Raw genomic sequence first — 22,293 nt, 5'->3', positions numbered from 1 at the left:
ACCTGGGTTCAAATCTGGACTGTGTCATGGATGAGCTGGTGCCCTGGGTAAGTCGCCTACCCTCTCTGGCCCCTGATTTCCTCATCCGGGGACCGAAGACATGCCCCTATTCCCTATGGGTACACGAGGACTGATGCCCGTGTGGGTGAAGAGTGTGAGGCACCAGGCCAAGCACAACGAAGGCCTTAAGATGTGGCTGATACTCTTAGTTGGCACCAGAGTTCGAATCTTGATGACTACCGCCAGGTCCTTCTCCCGTAGTCTGGGGCTGAGACATCAAGCCGCCAAGCTTGGGGACTTCTGTTTCCTGGTGGGATAGACGCTGGGCTCTCCACCCAACTCAAGGCTCAGGTGAGGTTGGAAACTCTTGTCACTTTCCAAGCCGCCATACCACGTGCTCTCCGAGAGAGGTTAAATGCATCTGTCATGGCTGCTGCGCCGCGAGCCTGAGCCAGCTTACTGTTGCTGAGAAGTCAACTTTTGGGGGACCTTGGGGTGGTCACTTGAGTATTAAAGCTCAAAGTACCAGTTATATTAATTCAGGCCAAAGTTTAGATGCTGGCTCTGAGTGGCAGGAGGGCTTGCTGCTGGGCACGGATGTGGACATGAGGCTATCAGAAAGGAGCCCGACTTGTGCTTGGAGAAAGAGATAACATCCCCCAAGCTGGACCAGAAAGCCTGCACTCTCTTCAGATAACCAGGTCATGGCCTGGGTCGGCACCCCTGGTCTGGTAGGGGAAGCTGGCCTTCTTGCTGGTGGGGCCGGGGGCACTCCAGTGACCAAGCACGGCTGGGGCGGGCGGGGAGGGCGGGGCTGGGTGGAATTTCTCATTCATTGAAGGGCACAAGGAAGTAAAGGCCCAGTGGGTGCAGGTTAACCAACACACAGACACACACACACACATACACACATGTACGCACACTCATGTGCACAACTCACACACAGTTCCCCTCATCACATATGCTTATACAAGTTGTAAACAAACAAGCAAAACTAACACAATTTGTTTAAAAAAAAAACACCTAAGACAAGAACAGAAAACCAAACACCGCATATTCTCACCCGTAAGTGGGAGCTGGACAATGAGAACACATGGACACAGGGAGGGAACATCACACTCTGGGGCCTCTCGGGGGGTGGGGTGGGTAGGGGAGGGATAGCATTAGGAGAAATATCTAATGTAGATGACAGGTTGATGGGTGCAGCAAACCACCGTCGTACGTGTGTACCTATGTAAACAAACCTGCATGTTCTGCACATGTATCCCAGAACTTAAAGTGTATAAAAAACGAAGTAGCAAGGAAATAGATCAGAACTAACATTTGCTTTACTGAATGTATCTCAAGCACCTGCCCAGTCTGTGTGTGCAGAATGTCTCATTTTTTTCCTGTGAAATATTTGATACCTATGCGAGTATATGTGGCAGATATGGAGACTGTAAGCCTCATCACCAAGTTAGCAACAGCAACCCGTCACCCGGCTCCCGAGCCTGCCATGGCCATTCCGGCAAACCTAACCTTGGAGGCCTCTCTCACCTCCTGTTTCCAGAATGTTGGGAATTAAAGAGCATTTGGGGAATTTCACGCCCAGTCTGGAGCTGTAACTGGAGCAGGGAGTCCCAGCCCCTTCTGGCATCCCTGGCTAAATTGTTCCAAGGGGATGGGGATGGCCCAGGGTTTGCAAAGCCTTCTTAATTCACTTTGATTCCTTCCTTTTAAAAAATGAGTCCCGCAGCCATTGGGGGCGTGGGTCAGGCTTCAGGGGGCTGTGCAGGGAGGCCAGTCCTGGGGAAGCTGGAGGGACAGACACCCACCCACCACCCAGAGAGACTGGTGGGCCTCTGGCTGGAGGAGACCCCTGAGGGGCTTAAAGAAGCCAGGCAGGAGAATCAGGGCCCCAGCTCTTCCTTCTCCCTGTGCCAGCTGTCACTCCCAAGGGGATGTCTTCTTTGGTTTCCTTTTTATTGCAGAGGGGCCACCAGGGAGTGGGCAGGCGTGAGGGGTGGGGGCCTGGGGGCTGCAGAGCCCAACCCGGCCTGATTAATAATCCAGATGTTCCCATCCAAGCACACCGCGAGCCCTTGGGAAGTCAGACCCCACCTCGGTCCCAGGCCAGTCTGCAGTTAGGAGGCAGGTCCTCGGTCTGGGTTGACACGTAGGCCACAGTCTTGGGCGCCCTGATCTGGCTGGGGATGGGAAGTTTAGTCTCCACCCAGAAGAGGAGCTCTGAACTCCCCACGTTGAAGAAAAAGTTAGGCGGGGTGAGCTGCGACTTTCTTTTTAACCCGAAGTGATCAAACTTCGGGGCCCCTCTGCACCGGTTCTTGGAGCTCCGCCAGGTGCGGGCACCCGGGGTGGGAAGAGTGGGGGACCTGGGTGGGCCCCTGGGCTCGGAGGCCGCCCCAGGCCCGCCCGCCTACCGGCTCTCAGAGAAAGAAGAGGGGGCCGCGCCCGCCTCAAGTCGGCTCCGCCCCGGGCCAGCCCCTTCCCCGTCGCGACTCGCCCGTTGTCCCCACCCCCTCGCCCGCGGCGCCCAGTGGGAGGCGGAGGCTGGCCTCGCCGAGCCCAGCGCCGGGCTCTGATTTGCTGCGGGCGTGGGGGATCGACAGCCTCTGCGGCTGCCTTCCAGGAGAGAGGGAGGGAGGAACCGGGGGAAAAAAGTGCTCGGCGCCCAAGGCGAGCTCCGCACTCTCCGTCCCCGCGGCTGGCGCAGGACCTCACTCGAGCGGAGCGCCCACGGGGAGCGGGTCGCGGGGCGGCGGCGGCGAGGAGGAGGCGAGAAGGAGTTGGAGGAGGAGGAGGAGGCGAGGGCGAGCGAGCCGAGCGGGGTCCCGGCCGCCCCGCGGGCCAAAGTCGAGCCCTCCCGCCCGTGGGCGAGCGCGCCAGCCGCCCCTTCCAGAACAGCCGCCGCCACAAAGAAGAACGGGGGGTGCCGAGGTCCCCATGACCTCCTAAGTGGTGCGGTCCCCGCTGAGCGCGCTGCCCGGGCCGTGCCCCGCGCCCCTGTGCGTCCCCGTGCGCCACCGAGCGCCCCTGTGCGCCCCGGCCCGCGCCCCGCCGGCATGGACGTCCATACCCGCTGGAAAGCGCGCAGCTCGCTCCGCCCGGGCGCCCCTTTGCTGCCCGCTCCGCTGCTGCTGCTGCTGCTGCTGTGGGCGCCGCCTCCGAGCCGCGCAGGTAAGGGCGCCCCGGGGCGCGGGGCTGCGAGATGGGGATGGGGCGCGCTCGGCCCGGGCGCCGCTGTCATCCCCGGGCGCCTTCGCCCGCAGAACTTTTCTTCCTTGGCCTGTGGAATGCACGAATGCCATTTGCTGGGGGCCCCCCCCGAGATGACGACACGCAGATACAATGCCCGCGGGCGCGCCGCCGCCCCCTCCCCAAGCGCGCGGGCCGGGTGGGGCTGTCGCGCGAGCCGGAGGAAGGGCCTAGAGCCGGATCCGCAGGAGGGGTTGTCCACGAGGCGGGCAAACTTTTGTCCCGAAACCTTCCTTCTCTGTCCCACATCCCAGGAAAGCGCAGCTTGGGCCCACACAGCCCTGCAGCAGAACTTCCTCTGCTCAAAACCGGGCAGGGCCGCCCCCTAGAGTCACAGCCCTTCAAATCCCGGGCCTCCTGGGGGTGGGGGGATTCCCGGAAGCCGGGCCCCCAGCACTGAACTTCCCCCAGGCACGCTCGCTCGAGGCTGGGCCGGCGCCCGGCTTCCCCGAGGGACAGCGGTTCCTGCAGCCTTGGTCACCTAAGTGTTGGGGGCGCTGGGGAGCCCTGCGGGTGGTAGACAGCCCTGCTCCTAATCCCACCCCCAAACTGCTTGATCCCTGGAAGGCAGTTTTTCCTGGGTTCGCTGCTGAGAGATGGGAAGCCTGGAGCAAAGCCAGAGATGGGCTTGCAGGCGGGGCTCTGGGTGGTTGCGATGATATGCAGATGTGGGATTTCTTCTGCCAAGGGTCAGCCCTTAGAAGGAGCCCTGCTTCCCGGGGAGGGGGCTGCTAGGCGGGGGCTGTCTGCGTCGCTGCCTGGGTTCTCCAGGGTTCAACTCTCCCTGGCGCAGCTTCCTGACAGGGGACTTTTTCGAGGTATCTATCACTCTTGGTAGTTAATGGTGGGGTGGGCTTTCACAGACCCTCAACATTGGAGTCCCCAGCTCGGAAGGTCCCTTGAATTCTTATTGACAAGTGGGGAGATGGAGGCTCAGAGCTGTGCGCCGCCAGGTCAGAAGTGGCGGGCAGAGCCATGGGACATTGGGCTCAGCGGAGGCTGGACCAGCCCGCTGCCTGCCAGCGAGAGTGCTTCTCTCTGCTTCACGACTGGAAGAGGAGTGGGAAGAATGATTGTCCGCGTTCCGCTTGTCAATTAAAATACTCTTTTCCTTTCTCCTGGCACGATGAGTGCTTGTTGGGCTAACTGGCTGAGCTGGAGTCAGGGTGTGGGGGCTGTCCTGTGGCTCTGGGGGAGGAGCCAGGAGCCTGGCTTGGCTCCCAGGACCTGGGATCTCATCCCTGGGACGCCACCAACTCTCTCCTGACCCTGGGCTCACTGGGCTTGTGTTTCTCCAGGGGTCATTTGAAGGTGGGGGACAACAGGGGTCCCCAGAAAGATGGAGAGGAGAAGGAAGGTGTGGTCAGGGATTATGCCATTGCCGGGGCATGGACCCTGTCTCAGCGCCTCTGGGGGCTTTCCCCAGAAACTCGGGAGGGAGTCCTTGGGGGAAGTTGTCACCCTAGGCAGCTGGGGCTGGGCACTGGCTGGGGACCATGCACTGGACCGGGCTTGCGGATCCATTTCCCTCTGTGCCTCCTGCCTCCACGATGTCATTCCCTCTCTGCCCTGGATAACCGAAGTGCACCTCCTTGGAAGTGGGAGTGTGACGATGGCCCAGAGCTGCCGGCTGTAAAGTTGGACATTTCGCTTTTGTCAAAACAGACTTTTAGAAGCATGTGAAGAGGCCACTTTTCTTGGCGGGTTTTGCCAATGTCTCTCCACCTCCCAGGGTGGGACCTATTTGGAAGGCATCCTCTGAGCGTGGCCAGAGGGGGTGGCTGTCCGCTGGAGATGCAGGCGCGGCCGGGAGTCACCGGCAAGTGCCTGCTCTCTTCTCCATCTTCGGCTCTGCCAGATGTTTCCCAAGGGTTTTCTGAACACGGCTCTTTTGCCTGCCTTCTTTTGGCCAAGTGTGTGAAGGAATGAAAAGTCAGATTGCATGTGGGGCTGCTGAACAGTGTAACGGGGAAGGAGAGTATGGGAAATGAAACATGACCCCAATATTTGGAAATTGAGGTCATCTCCTCTACACGCCATTGGTTGACTCCAGTCACGTGACTGCTTTTTGCAATAATTTGTGGGGAGAGTCGGCCAAGTTTTGTGAGACTTGACGGATATCGAATGGTTAAATTTCCTCTGACTCAATCGAGTTGGCTGGAAGGACATCCTTTTCCATCCTCTGCCCCCTCCCTCCCTCTCCTCATAAAAGAGCAGTGAGTGGGAGGAGCTCAGAAGCCCCAAGAATTCCCCAAGCCCCTCTCCCCGCCCTGGTCCAGATTTGCCAGAGGAGTTGGAGTTTTGGTCGCCACCCAGGGCTGTGCCCACCCAGCAGTGCCGTGGCCCCAGGCAGGGGCATGTTCCCAGTGCCAGGCTCACAGCAGCTTCTTCTGGGATGTTACTCCGGGGCTGCTCCTGTGGGGCTGGCCAGAGCCTGTTCCTCACCCCGCCCTGCAGATATTTCTGGACTCCCCACTGCCACGCCTTAGCCGAACACAGCTGGTGCTGCCCGTCCCGCCCTGCCTTCACGCTGCCTGGCCTGTCTGCCTGCCCTGCCTCCTCCCTGGACCGCCCTGTCCCACTTCCCGGGAGATAGACCTTGATGGGTGGAGCAGGGGCTGTGCAGAGCAGTGAGCTGCCTCCCTGGAGGGCCGGGATGAGTCCCCAACGCTCCCCGAGGGCACCCACATGGGAGTCTGAGTGAAGCTGCATCTGGAGCAGCACCCCGTCACGTGACATGGCTCTGGGAACGGTCTTGGGAGACAGTCACACATCGGAATGGAGGGGCTGGCACTTGCCTGGCCTGTGGTGAGCGTCAGCCGCACCATCACTGCATCCTCGCCTGGGCCTGAGAAGGGGCAGAGGCTGAGGAGTCTGGGAGCAGGGATGCCAGGCAGACGTGTTCCCTTCCTGCCCCGGGGCCCTCAGACGGCGTCCACCCTCCACCTGGCGTGGTCACTCTTTGACTTGTCAGAGTTCCCTCTTCTCCCTTCCCATGGGTTTATCAGCTCTCCCCGGGCAGAGGGCCAGGGCCCTGAGCTCTAGTTCCGGCCTGGGGGCCCAGTCCAACAGGGTCCTGGGGGCAGAGCCATTCCGTTTGGCCAACAGCGTGGAAGTTCCTTTCTTCTACCTTCGCCCTCCATCCTTCCCTCCCTCCTTCCTCCCTCCGAGCCTCCCATCCCCTTCCCTCCTTCCCTTCATCCCTCCCTCCCTTCTCTTTTTACTCCAGTGCCTTCAAGAGGGATGCTGCAGCCACTGTCCACACCGGTCACTCTTGGCCACCCAGGCCTCTCCGAACGTCAGCATAACTTGCCTGGTCCCTGAAGGCTTTTGCCTTTTCACTTGGGCCGGGCCTATCACAGGGAGACAGAGGCGAATGGGAGGGACCCCCGTTTCCCTCCAGGAACTCACAGTCTGACAGGCGGACTCTGTGAATTTTACTCAGGGACCCACGTGGGATGTGCTGGGTCCTGTGTCCAACAATCTGGGAGGCTTAACTGCGCTGGGGAGAGCGGGGGAGCTTCCTGGAGGAGGCGGTGTGACACTGGCCTTCCCTCCTCTTCTTCCTTTTATTGCAGAAACGAACCTCCTCAGTGGGGTCCTCCTTCACCTCTGGCCTTCCTGGCCCTCTTCCATCCTTCCTGACAGGACATTCCATACTGTGTCCCACAGCAATCCTCGGTGTCTCCCTTGGCTGGAAAGCCCCTGGTTCATGGGCTTGGCAGGTGCCCCCAGCACCGTTTGCCAGGAGAATGCAAGTGCCCACAAGGAAAGTGGCAGATCCCGGGACCTTCCTTAACCCTTTCTCTGCCCCAGTCCTCCTGTGTCCCTTCAGTGGGCCGTGCTGACACCGTGAGCCTGGTCTGCACAGCTCTGCAGACAGCACCACAGCTGTGCCTCAGGATGTGGGCCTCTGGTGATGATTTTGGGTACCTGTGCTGGGTGGCAGGTGGTCTGATGTGGGAGGGGACATTCCTTGGCAATCAGATTACTGAACCCCAGGTCAGCAAGGTCGGTGTGAGGCTGGAGCTGAGTTTCCCCTCCTCTGGGGGGCCGTCGGGTGGGCTGGGAGGGGCACGTCACTGCGCCTCTGCTTCCCCTCCTGCACATGGGGAGAACTGCCTTTCTGGCTTTGAGGCATGGTTGTGAAGACTGATGGAGGCCACGCCTGTGAGAAGCTCTGCGGACTGCTCACCTGTACTCAGCTCTGGCTCTGTGGGGGCATCACCATCACCTCCATCTTCTGCGGCGCTTCTGCAGGAGGAAAGAGCAGTGTCCCCACAGCCCTCTTTAGATGGAGGTGTCCCAGAAGCACAGGCGAGGGAGGTGTGTCCGTGGGGGGTCTGGCCCTGCCAAGCCCCCCCGGGACTCTGCTGTCATCCGCTCAGCTGGTCTGCGCTGCCCCCTTGACTTCCTTGCCCTCTGTCCTCCACTTTCCCACAGAACCTCGTGGGGTCATTGTCCAGGCCATGGGACGTGATGCAGGTGAAAGGCTTTAGAAGCCGATTCCGGGGTTGTACTCAGGTGGGCATTTGTATGTATGTGTGTCAGGCCATGTGCACGTGTGTGTGTTGTGTGTCTCCATGTGATTTGCATGCACGCCCGTGTTTGTGGGTGTATGTGTGTATGAGTGCACCCACATGTGAACCCTTGCACACGCACACACGTATCCTTGCACACGCACACACGAATTGTTGCACATGCACACACGAATCCTTGCACACGTACATGTGTTCACATGGCTGCCCCAGGCTGATTCCACATGCAGTGCCTGGTGTGTCTGAGGAGCTCGTGGCAAGGCAACGTTTCTCTCCTTCCTTCCAGCCCCGGCTGGAAGGGAGAGGAGGAGGTGACACGTGGAGGCTGCCAGTTGACCATGAGGCTGTGGGTTCTGCCACAGGGCAAGCTGGGGCGAGCTGGGTTCGACGATCTCGTGTGTCTTTTTAAGCTCCCAGGAGGGCAATGTGACATAATGGCTTCTGCTTCTCCTCTTTTTCCGTTCTCTTGTGTGATCCACTCGTCTGGTGTCAGTGCTGTGCCGAGTATCAGTTTTAAAGGCCTGGCTGGTGGATGTGTGTGATCCTGGAGGTGGAGCCTGCATCGGCCCTTGTTGATACTGAGTGTCAATTTGATTGGATTGAAGGATACGAAGTATTCATCCTGGGTGTGTCTGTGAAGGTGTTGCCAAAGGAGATTAACATTTGAGTCAGTGGGCTTGGAAAGGCAGACCCACCCTTCATCAGGTGGGCACCTTCCAATCAGCTGCCAGCTGATTTGAAGCAGGCAGAGAAGCACGCAGAGGTGAGATGGGCCTGGCCTCCCAGCCTCTGTCCTCCTCCCGTGCTGGACGCTTCCTGTCCCTGGACGTCAGACTTCAGATTCTTCAGGTTTGGGACTTGGACTGGCTCTCCCTGCTCCTCAGCTTGTAGACAGCTTATTGTGGGACCCTGTGATTGTGGAAGTTAATACTTAATAAACTCCCCTTTATATATATATATATATATATATATATATATATATATATATATATTTAGAGAGAGAGAGAGAGAGAGAGTTCTGTGACTTCTATTCCTATTAGTTCTGTCCCTCTAAGAGAACCCTAATACAGCCCTGCTCGTAGGTGGGACTGCAGCCCCCAGGACATGGCGTGAGGACCAGGGTGGCATGCTGGCAAAGGACAGGCAGCCAACAAGATGCCTGGATTCCTATCCTGGTTCCAGTGTCTACCAGTGGTGCATTTTACTACCCTGTGCCTCAGTTTCCCCACCAGTAAGAAGAGGGTGATTGCTGTAACTACGGTAGGGTGTTGGTGATGTCTAATGCATTACTCATATAAAGCACAGAGTAAGGCCCGGTTACTGCCCTCGCCACCCAGGAGTTCCAGTGCAGCAGGAGACTGTGAGGGGGTTCTGGGCTCTCTACTCGCTGGCCTGTGCGTGCTCCTTTGCCGTCCTGTTTGGGGTCACACTGCTGCCTCCCTCACTGGATAAGCAGGAGAAGAGGCACCCATGGTCGGTTCAGGAGATCACTCACTGCTCGCTGCCTCTGAGGCTCTGAGCCTGAGCCTGGAAGGTGCATCCTTGGGCAGTTGTGGGTCAGGCCAAGTTCAGTGCTCAGTGTGGCCCTCCCCTGCCTCCTGCAGCCACTTGCTCTTTACAAGGAACTGAGGTCCAGGAGGTGGAGACACCTGTGCACCTCCCAGCTGCAGGCTCTGTTCTGTCTCCGAGACGTGACAGCAGGTGGTGGCTGATCACCAGGAGGCATTGCAGGGGTGGTGGTGGGGGGTGGGGTGGGACACTTACTTTGCCATCTGAGAGAAGAGGGTGGAATGAATGAATCGGTGGTTGGATGCTCAGTGGAGGGTGGGGGTCACTTTGAGTTGCCCAGGCCAATAATCTGAGCTGTCACACCCTCAGCTTCCTATCAGCAGAGGAGTTTTTCTGGAGGAATCTTAAACTAGGTAATAACCCTGTATTAGCAATAAATGTCACCATCCTTTGGTGACTCAGACCTAAGAAGTGGAGCCACAGCCTGACCCACTTTTCTCAAAATTTAATTACACAGAGCTCTGGGGACATGGGCTCAGCCTGCTTGCGGAGATGTCTCTGTCCTTGAAATGGAAGATTCTTTTATTTTCTGTTTCCTAGACCTGTGTTCTTGTGGGGAAATTTACTCTTCCATCCTTTTCTTCCTTGCCAGGACCTCGGCAATAGGGTTTCTGGGGGCCTCTTTATTTTTTAATAAATGACATTAAAATGTGTGTATGTAGCAGGTGCAATTTGAAAAACTCTGACATTTGCGTTGGGAAAACGGTGATCTCCCAATGAGAACACATGAGCGTTGTAAGCTGGAGAAGCGACCTCTGGGGACCAGCACTCGTTCCTGTGTGGGGGTACAGAAGGAACAGGTGAGGCCCCTCTGTGAAGACATTGGGTTCCAGCAGGTTTGCTTGGCAGCATTTCTGGACCCTGACACGAGCTGGACCTGTGTGGGGCACAGGTGAGCGATAGGTGAGCGTCTGTGCCCGACTGGGTCTTCCGCTGCTACAGTGGGGGAGTTAGCCGTCTGAACAGGTGGTTTTACAGAGTCAGGTGCGGTAGAAGTGGGAGTAGGGTGTGGCCACAGCCAGTCGAGGGAGGCACCTGCCACCCCGTGGGGCGGTGGCCAAGCAGAGGCCAGCCTGCTTCTCTAAGGCCAGCCTTTTGAGGTGCGCCCCTCACGTGTCTGAAGGGGGGCTCCCAGTGGTGGATGCAGAGGGCACGTTCCCATGTGTGTTTGTCCTCTGGCTCCTGTTCGTATTTTCATATTCACACCGGACCATGCTCTGAGGGTGCGCCTGGCAGCACCTGTGATCCCCAGGCCTGCCCTCCATGCCAGGTGGGATTGGTGCATTCTGCAGATGTGCCAGTCTAGCTCTTCGAGTCCAGCTGGCACAAAGGAATGAAAACCACCCCCCACCTCCTGGTGGTCGCATGGCCTGCATTTTGGTGCAGGTCAGTACAGTCACATGCACAGACGAAAAATCCCTCCGTCCATTCTCAAGGCCAGGTGAGGGCAGCATGATCTGCTCCTTCCTGCTTGTCTGCTGGGGTCCAGCCCCCACGGCGGCTGAAGAAGTGTAGCCATGACCCCAGGCAACAGTGCGTACATGGAGCTTCTGCCTCAGTTTCTCCTTCTTTCTTTCAGATGCATAAAAATGCACATTAAGGCTGGGCATGTGGCTCACGCCTGTAATCCCAGCACTTTTCACAAGGTCAGGAGTTTGAGACCAGTCTGGCTAACATGGTGAAACCCTGTCTTTACTAAAAATACAAAAAGTAGCTGGGCATGGTGGCGGGCGCCTGTAATCCCAGCTACTCTGGAGGCCAAGGCAGGAGAATCATTTGAACCTGGGAGGTGGAGGTTGTGGTGAGCTGAGATCACAGCATTGCACTCCAGCCTGGGCAACAGGGTGAGACTCCGTCTCGAAAAAAAAAAATTGCACATCAAACCTGGGCAACATAGGGAGACCCCGCCTCTACACATATTTCAAAAACAAGTAGCCAGGTGCGGTGGTGGTGTGTGCCTGTGGTCCCACCTACTTGAGAGACTGAGGTGGGAGGATCGCTTGAGCCAGGGAGGCTGAAGCTACAGTGAGCTGTGTTTGTGCCACTACACTCTAGCCTGGGTGACAGAGTGAGCTCCGTCTCAAAAAAGTAAAAATAAACGTGTACACTTGGAGAGAGAGGTGGTCTCATGTTTTCCAGCTGTGGTTTCGTCTCTTCTGCGGGACAGTGGCCCAGCCGTCTGCATCCTCTGCACATGCTTAGATCAGTCACTGGGGCCTGTTGTGAGGGTGACAGGCAAGCCTGTGTGTGGGGAGAGCCGCCCGATGGTGGGCGGGTGCAGAGGGACCCCTGACGGGCCTTTTCTCAGGTCCTCTGCCTTCCCAGAGCTGTGTCGTCAGGGAGGTCCCCAGGATCTGTCTTGGCTGCTCTTTGTTCCCTCGATTTCCCGTTTGGTTTCCTTTCTTTGGGGATGATCTGAAATCTTCTTCCCGCGCCGTTTCTCTGCTCTTCCCCTGGGGAAAGGAGAGCGAGGAGAAAGTGTCCTGTGTCCACGATCCTGTGGACGTTCTCATTCCGTCTTCCTAAGGAGGGCTGCTGACTCCCAGAGGCCTTAGGAAGAGCAGGAGGAAGTGGCCCTGCCTCTTTTCAGCCCCTTCAGCTGCAGCATGTTCACGTGGCTGAGGTGGGGTGCAGGCGCTCTTGATGGAAGAGCAGGGAACGAGATTTCTGACTGCAATTGTAATAGCTTCCTAGGTAATTATTATTCATGCTATTTAGGGTCATTGTCTCAATAACGGTGGTTTAGGTCAACACGTACTGCGTGAGCAGTGGAGCTGTCTCAGCTGAAGGTTGAGAACGCACAGAGCGTCCTTGGGCCCGTGTGGTGGTGACAGTGAGCTGGTGACATCAGGAAGAGCCCGTGTAAGGCTCTGCTAGGTGGGGCAAGGAGATGCCCGAGGTGGAGCCATCCCCAGGGGGGCGGGCGGGGAGCAGCTGTCCCGCCAGGAACGCCGGGGTCATCCTCCTGCCCCTGAAACAGGTGGACAGCATGGGTTCTCAGCCCGGACCGTTTGGGGACATGTGGCAATGTCTGGAGATGTCTTCTGATTGTCCCACCTGGGGGTGCGGGTAGGGCTGTTGGCCTGTTGTGGGGGCAGTCTGGGGATGCCACTCTGCACCCCACGGTGCACGGGACAGCCCCCACCAAACAGACTGACCCAGCCTGGAGGCTGCAGGAATCGTGGATAGAAGAAGCAAAGCTGAGAGTCTGTGGCCCCTCCAGGGTTCATCTGTGAGACTGGAGGGAGGGCGTCTTCTTAGGACGAGTCCAGGGTTTCTCTTCCTGCTGTAGACCAGAGGTCCAGAATCCCCCTAGAGGCCTCTCTTAAGGCACAGACCGTTTCCGGCTCAGGAGGCCTGGGGTGGGCCTGGGAAATTGTATTTCTAACAAGGTAAGTTCCCGGCCCACGCTGGTGTTGGGGTGTCTGGCACCACGCCTCAAACCATGAGTCTTTCTGTGTCCTCGAGCCCAGGCTCTTGGGTGTCAGCGTGAATGGGGGTCGTGGGGTGGGGAGAAGCAGCGCTGGAGGGAAGTGAGGAGGCTGTAGCTGTTTCCCTGCCCCCCTCAGGAACCCCTCACTTTATGGGTAGCCTCCGCATCAAAAAGGGGTCACGGTGCTCTTCCCCTGCACACCTGGTGGGGGCGCTTGCTCATCTCCAAAGAGAGCACCTCACTAGCTGGCAGGTCTTAGGGGGCAGGTGACCCTTCAGAGAAGGGGTTTCCCGTGGGTTGGGCCGTGAGGGTCTGCTGTGGCTGATGTCCTTCTCACGGGAAGGCTCAGGCACAGCACAGCCAAGGCCTGTTCCGCCCGGGGCCGCAGGGACCAGCCCACAGCCAGCCCCGTTCCAGCCAGACGCCGGCTCACACCCCTGCACCCGGCGATTTCGAAGCTACTGACATCAGCTTCTTTCTGTGGTCACCATTTCGGTCTCCGAAAGAGGAGGCCCCTCCTCCAAACTTACCTCAGCTTGCTGGCCGAGTCCTGTCTGTGCGTCTCCCAAGGGCTCCCCCTCACCCAGACCTCCCCACCATCCCTACTGTGCAAGGCCCATAGGGCCAGGCTCTACAGAGCCAGGGTTTTGTAGGACTGAGGGTTCATAGGGCTGGGGGTCTGTTGGCCGGGTTCTATAGGATGGTGGTCCACAGGCCTGGGGGTTTCTTAGGCAGGGGGCTTGGGGTTGGGGGGTCTGCAGGTCAGGGGTCTCTCAGGCTGGAGGTCTGTAGGGCTAGGAGCGTAGAGGGCTGGGGTGTGAAGGGCGGGGAGTCTGTAGGGCTGGGGTCTCTAGGGCTGGCATCTGTCGGATCTGTTTTTTGCATCAATGTGGGAGGCAGGGCGGGTCCCCACCCCAGGGAGGCAGAGGTGGAACGGAGAGAAGCCCAGAGCCCCTTAGAGGCCCCGACCTGGGAGGACGGAGGGCCACTGTGTCCCACACCCTCAGCCCCTCAGCTGGGCTGCGTGGCGTCCTCCCATGCCTGAGCTCTGTGCCACCAAAGCACTTCCAGCACCTTCTCGTGCCTCAGTTTCTTCATCTGTCAAGTGGGCATGAAAGTAATACCTGTTTCAGAGGCACGCTGAGAGGAACCAGAATTGACACCTGTAAACCGTGAGGGCCACCACGGCTGGCTATGGCCATTACCATTAATTACCGTGTGTCCCAGGCGTGACATTCAGAGATCAAAGGTGGCCCCGTGAGGTGACTTGCAGGAGGCTGCTCAGCCCACGGAACTGAGCTGGGCTTTCAGAGGTGCCACAGGAGACAGGAATGCCTGGCCAGGCTGGACTCAGCCAGAAGGCTGTGGGTGAGGACCCAGAGGGTGCTGGGGGATGCTGTGCCCACCAGGCTGTCCTATGGTCACTCTGGCACGAGCTTGTTGGAGCCCCTGGTACCTGCAGCAGAGTCCCCCACCCTGCCCTGCCCTCCGAGAATGCCCTGTCACAGAGGCCTGGTACAGCAGCTACACTGCCATTTTGCCGAGGGTTGGAGTTCTCTGGGTCTGTAACCCTGGGCTGGAGTTGCTTCTGGGATTGACTGGGAGCAAAGGAGGAGAATGGGCAGGTCCTTCCTGCAGGGTAGGGCTCTGGGGGGATGAGAGACAGAGCATGGAGCCTGGGTCCCCCACAGTGGGCAGGGGTAGGAGCCCCGGGGCCCTACCTTGCAGATTCAGATTCCGAGGGTCTGCAGTGGAGCCTGGAGCCTGTGGCTTTGACACAAACTCCTGGTCCTGCCCCCCAAATGCAGTGGCAGTGACCAGTTTGGGAAACATTGAGCAGGGGAGGGCAGGGCCTGTGCCTCCCTCCAGCCCTCTCTGCCCTTTTGCAGGGTCTGTGCCCATCACTAGCTCACAGACACCACTGGGACCTTTGCAGAGAGAGCTCGTGCTGAGGAGGGAAGCAGCGATGCTCAGGGATCGGGGGCTTTGGAGGCCAAAAGAGCGGGTTTGAACTCCTGGCTGTGCGACCTCCAACATGCTACTTAACCTCTGATCTGAGCAGCTTATCTGCGTATCGGAGACAATAGCACCACCTACCTGGACCGGCGGCTGTGAGGATCTAAGGAAGTGATACCAGTGTGAACCCAAAGCCCCAGGTGCGCCCGGCGTGCAGGACACAGCCCCGAGCAGTGCGAGCAGCAGGTGCAATTGTGGTGCTGATAACAACGCTTTGGTTGGGATGGTCAGAGTTGGTGTCATGTAATTCTTATTAGAGATGGCTGTTATTTTACATGGCTGTTGCTGCTAATGGCGGAGGTCAGGAGGTGGTAACTGTGGCTTCTACAGAGTCTGAAAGAAGGACTGGAGCTGCTGCTCTCAGGTTCAGGGCCAGCCGGGTACCTCAGAGCATGCTGACAGCTGGCCAAAGGGCCCTGAGGGTGCAATCCGTGGAGCAGGGGGTGTAGCTTACAGATAATATGGGTGTGGGGCAGGGGTGTAGTTTATAGATAATATGGGAGTCGGGGCAGGGGTGTAGTTTATAGATAATATGGAGGCGGGGCAGGGGTGTAGTTTATAGATAATATGGGAGGTGGGGCAGGGGTGTAGTTTATAGATAATATGGAGGCGGGGCAGGGGTGTAGTTTATAGATAATATGGGAGTCGGGGCAGGGGTGTAGTTTATAGATAATATGGAGGCGGGGCAGGGGTGTAGTTTATAGATAATATGGAGTCGGGGCAGGGGTGTAGTTTATAGATAATATGGAGGCGGGGCAGGGGTGTAGTTTATAGATAATACGGGAGGTGGGGCAGCGGTGTAGTTTATTGATAATACGGGAGTCGGGGCAGGGGTGTAGTTTATAGACAATATGGGGGTGGGGAGGGATGTAGTTTATAGATAATATGGAGGTGGGGCAGGGGTGTAGTTTATAGATAATATGGGTGTGTGGAAGGGGTGTAGTTTATAGATAATATGGGTGTGGGACAGGGGTGTAGTTTATAGATAATATGGGAGGTGGGGCAGAGGGTGTAGTTTATAGATAATACGGGTGTGGGGTGGGGTGTAGTTTATAGATAATATGGGTGTGGGACAGTGGTGTAGTTTATAGATAATATGGGAGGTGGAGCAGGGGTGTCGTTTATAGATAATATGGGGTGGGGAGGGGTGTAGTTAATAGATAATATGGGGTGGGCAGGGGTGTAGTTTAGAGATAATACAGAGTTGGGATGGGGGTGTAGTTTATAGATAATATGGGAGGCGGGACAGGGGGTGTAGTTTATAGATAATATGGGTGTGGGGCAGGAGGTGTCATTTATAGATAATATGGGTGTGGGGCAGGGGTGTAGTTTATAGATAATATGGGGTGGGGAGGGGAGTAGTTTATAGATAATATGGGGGTAGGGAGGTGTGTAGTTTATAGATAATATGGGGGTGTGGTCGGGTATAGTTTATAGACAATATGAGGGTCGGGCAGGGGTGTATTATAGATAATATGGGGGTGGGGAGGGGTGTAGTTTATAGATAATATGGAGGTGGGGCAGGGGTGTAATTTATAGACAATATGGGGGTGGGGCAGTGGTGTAGTTTATAGATAATATGGGGGTGGGGAGGGGTGTAGTTTATAGATAATATGGGAGTCGGGGCAGGGGTGTAGTTTATTGATAATATGGAGGTGGGGCAGGGGTGTAGTTTATAGATAATATGGGAGTCAGGGCAGGGGTCTAGTTTATAGATCATATGTGAGGCAGGGCAGGGGTGTAGTTTATAGATAATACGGGAGTTGGGGCAGGGGTGTAGTTTATAGACAATATGGGGGTAGGGAGGGATGTAGTTTATAGATAATATGGGAGGTGGGGCAGGTGTGTAGTTTATATATAATATGGGTGTGGGACAGGGGTATAGTTTATAGATAATATGGGAGTCGGGGCAGGGGTATAGTTATAGACAATATGGGGGTGGGGAGGGATGTAGTTTATAGATAATATGGAAGGTGGGGCAGGGGTGCAGTTTATAGATAATATGGGTGTGGGGTGGGGTGTAGTTTATAGATAATATGGGAGGTGGGGCAGAGGGTGTAGTTTATAGATAATATGGAGGTGGGGCAGGGGTGTACTTTATAGATAATATGGGAGGTGGGGCAGGGGTGTAGTTTATGCATAATGTGGGAGGTGGGGCAGCGGTGTAGTTTATGGATAATATGGGATGCGGGACAGAGGGTGTAGTTTATAGATAATATGGGGTGGGGAGGGGTGTAGTTTATAGATAATACAGAGTTGGGATGGGGTGTAATTTATAGATAATATGGAAGGCGGGGCAGGGTGTGTAGTTTATAGATAATATGGGTGTGGGGCAGGAGGTGTCGTTCATGGATAATATGGGTGTGGGGCAGGGGTGTAGTTTATAGACAATATGGGTGTAGGGAGGTGTGTAGTTTATAGATAATATGGGGGTGGGGTGGGGTGTAGTTTATAGACAATATGAGGGTGGTGCAGGGGTGTATTATAGATAATATGGGAGGCGGGAAGGGGTGTAGTTTATAGATAATATGGGAGGCAGGGCATGGGTGTAGTTTATAGATAATATGGGAGGTGGGGCAGGGGTGTAGTTTATAGATAATATGGGAGTTGGGCAGGGGTGTAGTTTATAGATAATACGGGAGGTGGGGCAGGGGTGTAGTTTATAGATAATACGGGTGTGGGGTGTGGTGTAGTTTATAGATAATATGGGAGGTGGGACAGAGGGTGTAGTTTATAGATAATACGCGTGTGGGGCAGGGGTGTAGTTTATAGATAATATGAGTGTGGGGCAGGGGTGTAGTTTATAGATAATATGGGAGGTGGGGCAGAGGGTGTAGTTTATAGGTAATATGGAGGCGGGGCAGGGGTGTAGTTTATAGATAATATGGGTGTGGGGCAGGAGGTGTCGTTTATAGATAATATGGGAGGCGGGGAGGGTGTGTAGTTTATAGATAATATGGAGGGTGATGGCTCTGGAGCATTCCTCTGTATTCAGTTCCCAGGGGGTTCTCCAGATGAGTTTCCTTTGCCCAGAGTGGCGGGCCTGATGGGGAAGGGCAGGGGTGGGAGCAGGATATTCTGGATTCCTGTAGGGGACTCTTCTGGGGAGGGGGCAGTGTCAGTGGCCTGGCTTCTGGCCTTGGGGCCATTTTGCAGATGAATAAGCTCAGACTTAGAGGATGCTGCTTCCTGGAGTCACAGCCTGGTGAGAAGTGGGAGTCCCGGCCTCTGGATGAGCTTTGTCACCAAGGCATGGCCCCATCACGGAGATGCTGCCTGCTGGGGTGGGCTGCACTCGGAGTCCCGTTGCTGGGGAAAGCAGCCCTCCCCGTCTCTTGCCACTGTCAGGGGATGGTGTTCAAAACTGGGTCTTTTCTCAGCCTCAGTGGGCTGGAAGGGGTCCCAGGCTTTCTAATGCAGGGGCTTTCTGCCTAGGGTCAGTTCTGAGAACTGATGTCCACCCTGCACCCGTGACGGTGGGCAGCTCACCCCTTTGCGGGCAGGTGGCACCGATGCTGGGAGGTGCTGGAACCCGGCCTCTGAAGCCTGTGGGTTTCATGGTTCCCCCGAGAATCTCCCTGCTCACTGGTGATAAAGGAAAGCAGCTCTGAAGTGCGGACACCCCCCTCCCTCTTCGCTTCATTTTCTGGCCGCCCGGTTCTCCAGTGCTGCTGGGACAGCCTTGGGAGGGGCAGCCCAAGCTGGGCCCTTGGTTCCCCCCGCCCCTGCCAGGCCTGTCCTTGCACGCCCTGGGCCCCTCCGTGTGCACAGGCTCCCGCCGCCTCCCCTCCCTGCAGCCCAGGCCAGGCGATTGCAAACAGCTGCCTGGCCTTTGAGCAGGATTTGCAGGCTCTGGGGAGGGCCTGTAGTCCGAGGGCAGCGTGGGCCTAAAGGTATGTCAGGGGTCTTAATGGGAGCTGATGCCCTTCTTGTTCCCTGATAGGCTTCCATCCCCTGGAGAGTAGGGGGCAGGCACCCTGTGGTCCTTTGCAGAGCAGCTGGGAGGGTTGGGGGTCCAGGAGTGGAGGGGCGACTGGGCTCCAGGCCTGGAGGGGAGGGGCTACTGGGTTCCAGGTGGGCTCTGTGGTCCTGGCCCTCTTCAAGGTCTGTCTGGAGCCTGGTAACTGAAATGTCAGTTAAGGTAGAAATTGACATGAGATGTACAAAGGAGGGGTTTGCTGGAGACTTTTCTCTGCAGGGGAAGAGTAGGACTTTCTGGGACTTTTCTTTTTCTGACCTGACCCTAAGTGAGTTCAAACCTTGTTTATCCCGATGGCCTCTGTCTAAGGCAGGAGGCATCATCCCATTTTACAGGTGAGAAGCAGGCTTAGAGACCCTGCAGCTAGGCAGTGGTAGTTAGGCCTTTAAAATAGCTTTTGAGGCCAGGTGTGGTAGCTTCTGCCTGTAATCCCAGCACTGTGGGAGGCCAAGCTGGGTAGATCACAAGGTCAGGAGTTCGAGACCAGCCTGGCCAACATGGTGAAACCCCCATCTGTACTAAAAATACAAAATTAGCCGGGTATGGTGGTGCATGCCTGTGATCCCAGCTACTTGGGAGGCTGGAGCAGGTTTCTTGAACCCTGGAGGCAGACATTACAGTAAGCCGAGCTCGTGCCACTGCGCTCCAGCCTAAGCGACAGAGTGATACTCTGTCTCTAAAAATAAATAAATAAAGTTTAAAAAGTAGCCTTTGAGTCATGGGCATTTGATTCTGTCCAGCGGCTTGGGGACATGCCTGACATAAGAGTCCAGGCCTTCCGAGAGTGCCGAGTTGCCAAGTAAGGTGGGGTTTTGGTTCCTCTGAGGGACGGCTGTGCTTTCTTTTTCTTTGATGTCTTCATTCCTGCAGTAGGCACTGACAGAGAGAGGAGGAGGAGTGTGAGGTCTGATGACCCCTGTGTCCTCCCTGCCCTCCTGTGTCACCAAGGCCCAGGTGGCGTGTCTCAGGAGGGAGCGGGGCCTTTTGGAGCCTGTCACTCAGCAGCCTCTTCCAAAGGCCACTGAGCCCTGGGCTCCACAGGTATCCCCAGCACCGTCCTAGATGAGATCTGCGGATTAGATCTGGAGGCTGTGCCCAGCTGCGCGTGAACTGTTGTTTGCTTAAGCTGCCCTGATCTGAGTCATTCTTTCCATTTTAGCGGGAAGGAAAGAGTGATAGGGGAGGATTATCACCAGATAGGTGCTGCCTGTTTAATATCAGCCGACGCACGGCCAAGGAGAAGTGGGGCCTACCGAGTCAGATGCTGTAGCAGGTAGGACACAGGCAGGCCGGGGCCAGAAACGGGCCAGCCGTTTCAGGAGCTGAGCTGGGACAGCACCACGGAACCCCTCCTGGGCCAGGGACCTGGGCCACAATCCACATCTTTAAACCATCAGCAGTTCAGAAAAGAAAAATGCAAACTCTGAGAGAAACAGAGCTCCAGGCCTGATTTCCAAGTCCGCCCTTTATCTTATTAGCAGAACGATGCGTTCTGTGTGCCATGAGAGTCCTCAGGTTTGCCAAGGACCAGGATCAAAAGATTTTTACTCTTGGTTTTTCCTTAAAATGGAACATGAGGCCTAAAGAACTGCCCAAGTCCTCTGAAGATGGGCTACCTGGATAACCCATCTACCCCTGCTATATGCCCTGGACAGATTCTATTAGGAAAAGTTAGAAAGTTTTAATTTATTGGAATCCATGCCTGGGCATGGTGGCTCATGCCTGTAATCCCAGCACTTTGGAAAGCTGAGGTGGGTGGATCACAAGGTCAGGAGTTCAAGACCAGACTGGCCAACATAGTGAAATGCCCATTTCTACTAAAAATACAAAAAATTAGCCAGGTGTGGTGGTGGGCACCTGCAATCCCAGCTATTCGGGAGGCTGAGGCAGGAGAATCGCCTGAACCCAGGAGGTGGAGGTTGCAGTGAGCCGGGATCACGCCATTGAGCTCCAGCCCAGGCGACAGTGCAAGACTCCACCCCCCCCCCCCAAAAAAAGAAGCCAATGGCATAGAGATGATGCCGCATATGTGCTCTTAGGCACTTCTAGTTTCAGGTCATCTCAGTAGCCAGAATTGACTGTAAACAGTGGTGACCCAAAGTTCATCCTCTTGACATCAAAGCCTCAGACTTCAGTGTCTGGCTAGAGACCAGTGGTGGGAGTGGTGCCCCTGGAGGCCAAGGAGGATATTGCATCCCAGCTCTACTAGGCATTGTGAAAACTGGGGCTTAGCCTGGTTGGTTGTACTAGAGTACTCATAGTGTGACCTCAAAACTATGTGGTCACACATGATTTTCTTCTGTGCCTCAGTTTCTTCATGTGTAAAATGGAGCTGATGATGTCTCCCTACCTCCTAGGTTTGTGGTGAGAGTCTAAGGAGGCACAGTTTAGGTTTCATAGAAACAGGCAGCGTCTCTTTGAGTCCCTCCTGCATCTCACAGTGCCTGCCACATAGGAGGTGCTCCGTGAATGGTTGTTGGGTTGAAGTGGAAGCTTTGTAAACTCAGAGGGTGCTGGCTGGCCCAGAGAGTTGCCATGTTTTGAAGTAGCTCTCTGAAGTGGAGTGGAGAGCGGGTGTCAGAAGCTATGAGCCACGCTGCCTGGGCTCTCCTAGGGGAAGATGGAAGGCACCAGAAGAGTGATGTGAGTTTACCACGCCCATTACTGGCTGGCAGAGGTGGGGTATGCTGGGCTTGCTGACCCCAAAGAGGCTGGGTGGGAGAGGAATTGGAGGGTTGCCTCTGGTGGCCTGGGGAGTTTGGCTGGGGACGTGTGGGGGATGCCTTTCCAGGTGCTCCGCCTGGGGAAGCTGCCCATCAACCTTCCTTGGATTGGGATCTTTGGGCTCAGGGATCCACTCATTGCCCCACATCGGACATAAATCTGGGCTCTTCCAATGGGTCGCTGAGCTTCACACAACTGTTTGCACCATCCTGGATCTCTCAAGGGGTCCCCAAGAATATGACCAGTTTGCAGCAGGGTGTGTGTGTGACATGTGCGGGCCTCCACTCCTGTGGGCAGGTGCTGATGATGGGCTGATGGCTCCCGGCACCGAGGGCTTTCTGTAGGTGACTTGCACTCCACTCAGCAGTCCTGTGAGGTCAGTGCGGTTCTCCTGACTCTGTGATGACGTGCCCAGCTGACTTGGCCAGCAGGGAGCAGAGCAGAGACTCGGTGGCTCTCTTAGATGCCGGTGTCCCCTCTCCGCTGCACCCATATCCCCCTCCCCATGCTGACCCTGCCCAGCCCACCACATCTTCCTGAGAGTTTTCCCAGATGTCACCCAGTACCTTCTTAGCTATAATCTCTCTAGGCCCTTTCAACCTAAACGTCTTTAATTCCGGGATCAATCATGTCACCCTATAAATAACTCCCAGGAGCTCTTCCAGCTGTGCTCTGGAATTCCTTAAGCGGTATCAGCCTCCCTGTTCCTCAGACCGCTTCCTCCCTTTCCAGCCCTTCTCTCTACAGCTTCTGTTCTCTAGGATGCTAAGGCGGGTCCT

At 56.2% G+C, this 22,293-nt stretch overlaps 1 protein-coding gene across 3 annotated transcripts in view; it reads left to right on the top strand.

The window, feature by feature from the left end:
- The first annotated feature begins 2,656 nt into the window (after positions 1 to 2,656).
- The window catches only part of COL5A1 (collagen type V alpha 1 chain), a 192,544-nt gene continuing 172,907 nt past the window's right edge, over positions 2,657 to 22,293 (top strand). For all 3 annotated transcript variants that reach the window (XM_074394534.1, XM_010352242.3, XM_039461528.2), the window contains exon 1: positions 2,657 to 3,177. In XM_074394534.1, the coding sequence (XP_074250635.1) occupies positions 3,063 to 3,177 (115 nt within the window). In that variant the 5' untranslated portion in view covers positions 2,657 to 3,062. The remainder of the gene's footprint in view (positions 3,178 to 22,293) is intronic.

This window comes from Saimiri boliviensis, chromosome 2 (genome assembly GCF_048565385.1).
Source record: "Saimiri boliviensis isolate mSaiBol1 chromosome 2, mSaiBol1.pri, whole genome shotgun sequence".
In the NCBI taxonomy this organism is placed as follows: Eukaryota; Metazoa; Chordata; class Mammalia; order Primates; family Cebidae; genus Saimiri; species Saimiri boliviensis.
This window is presented reverse-complemented; position numbering and strand designations above follow the sequence as displayed.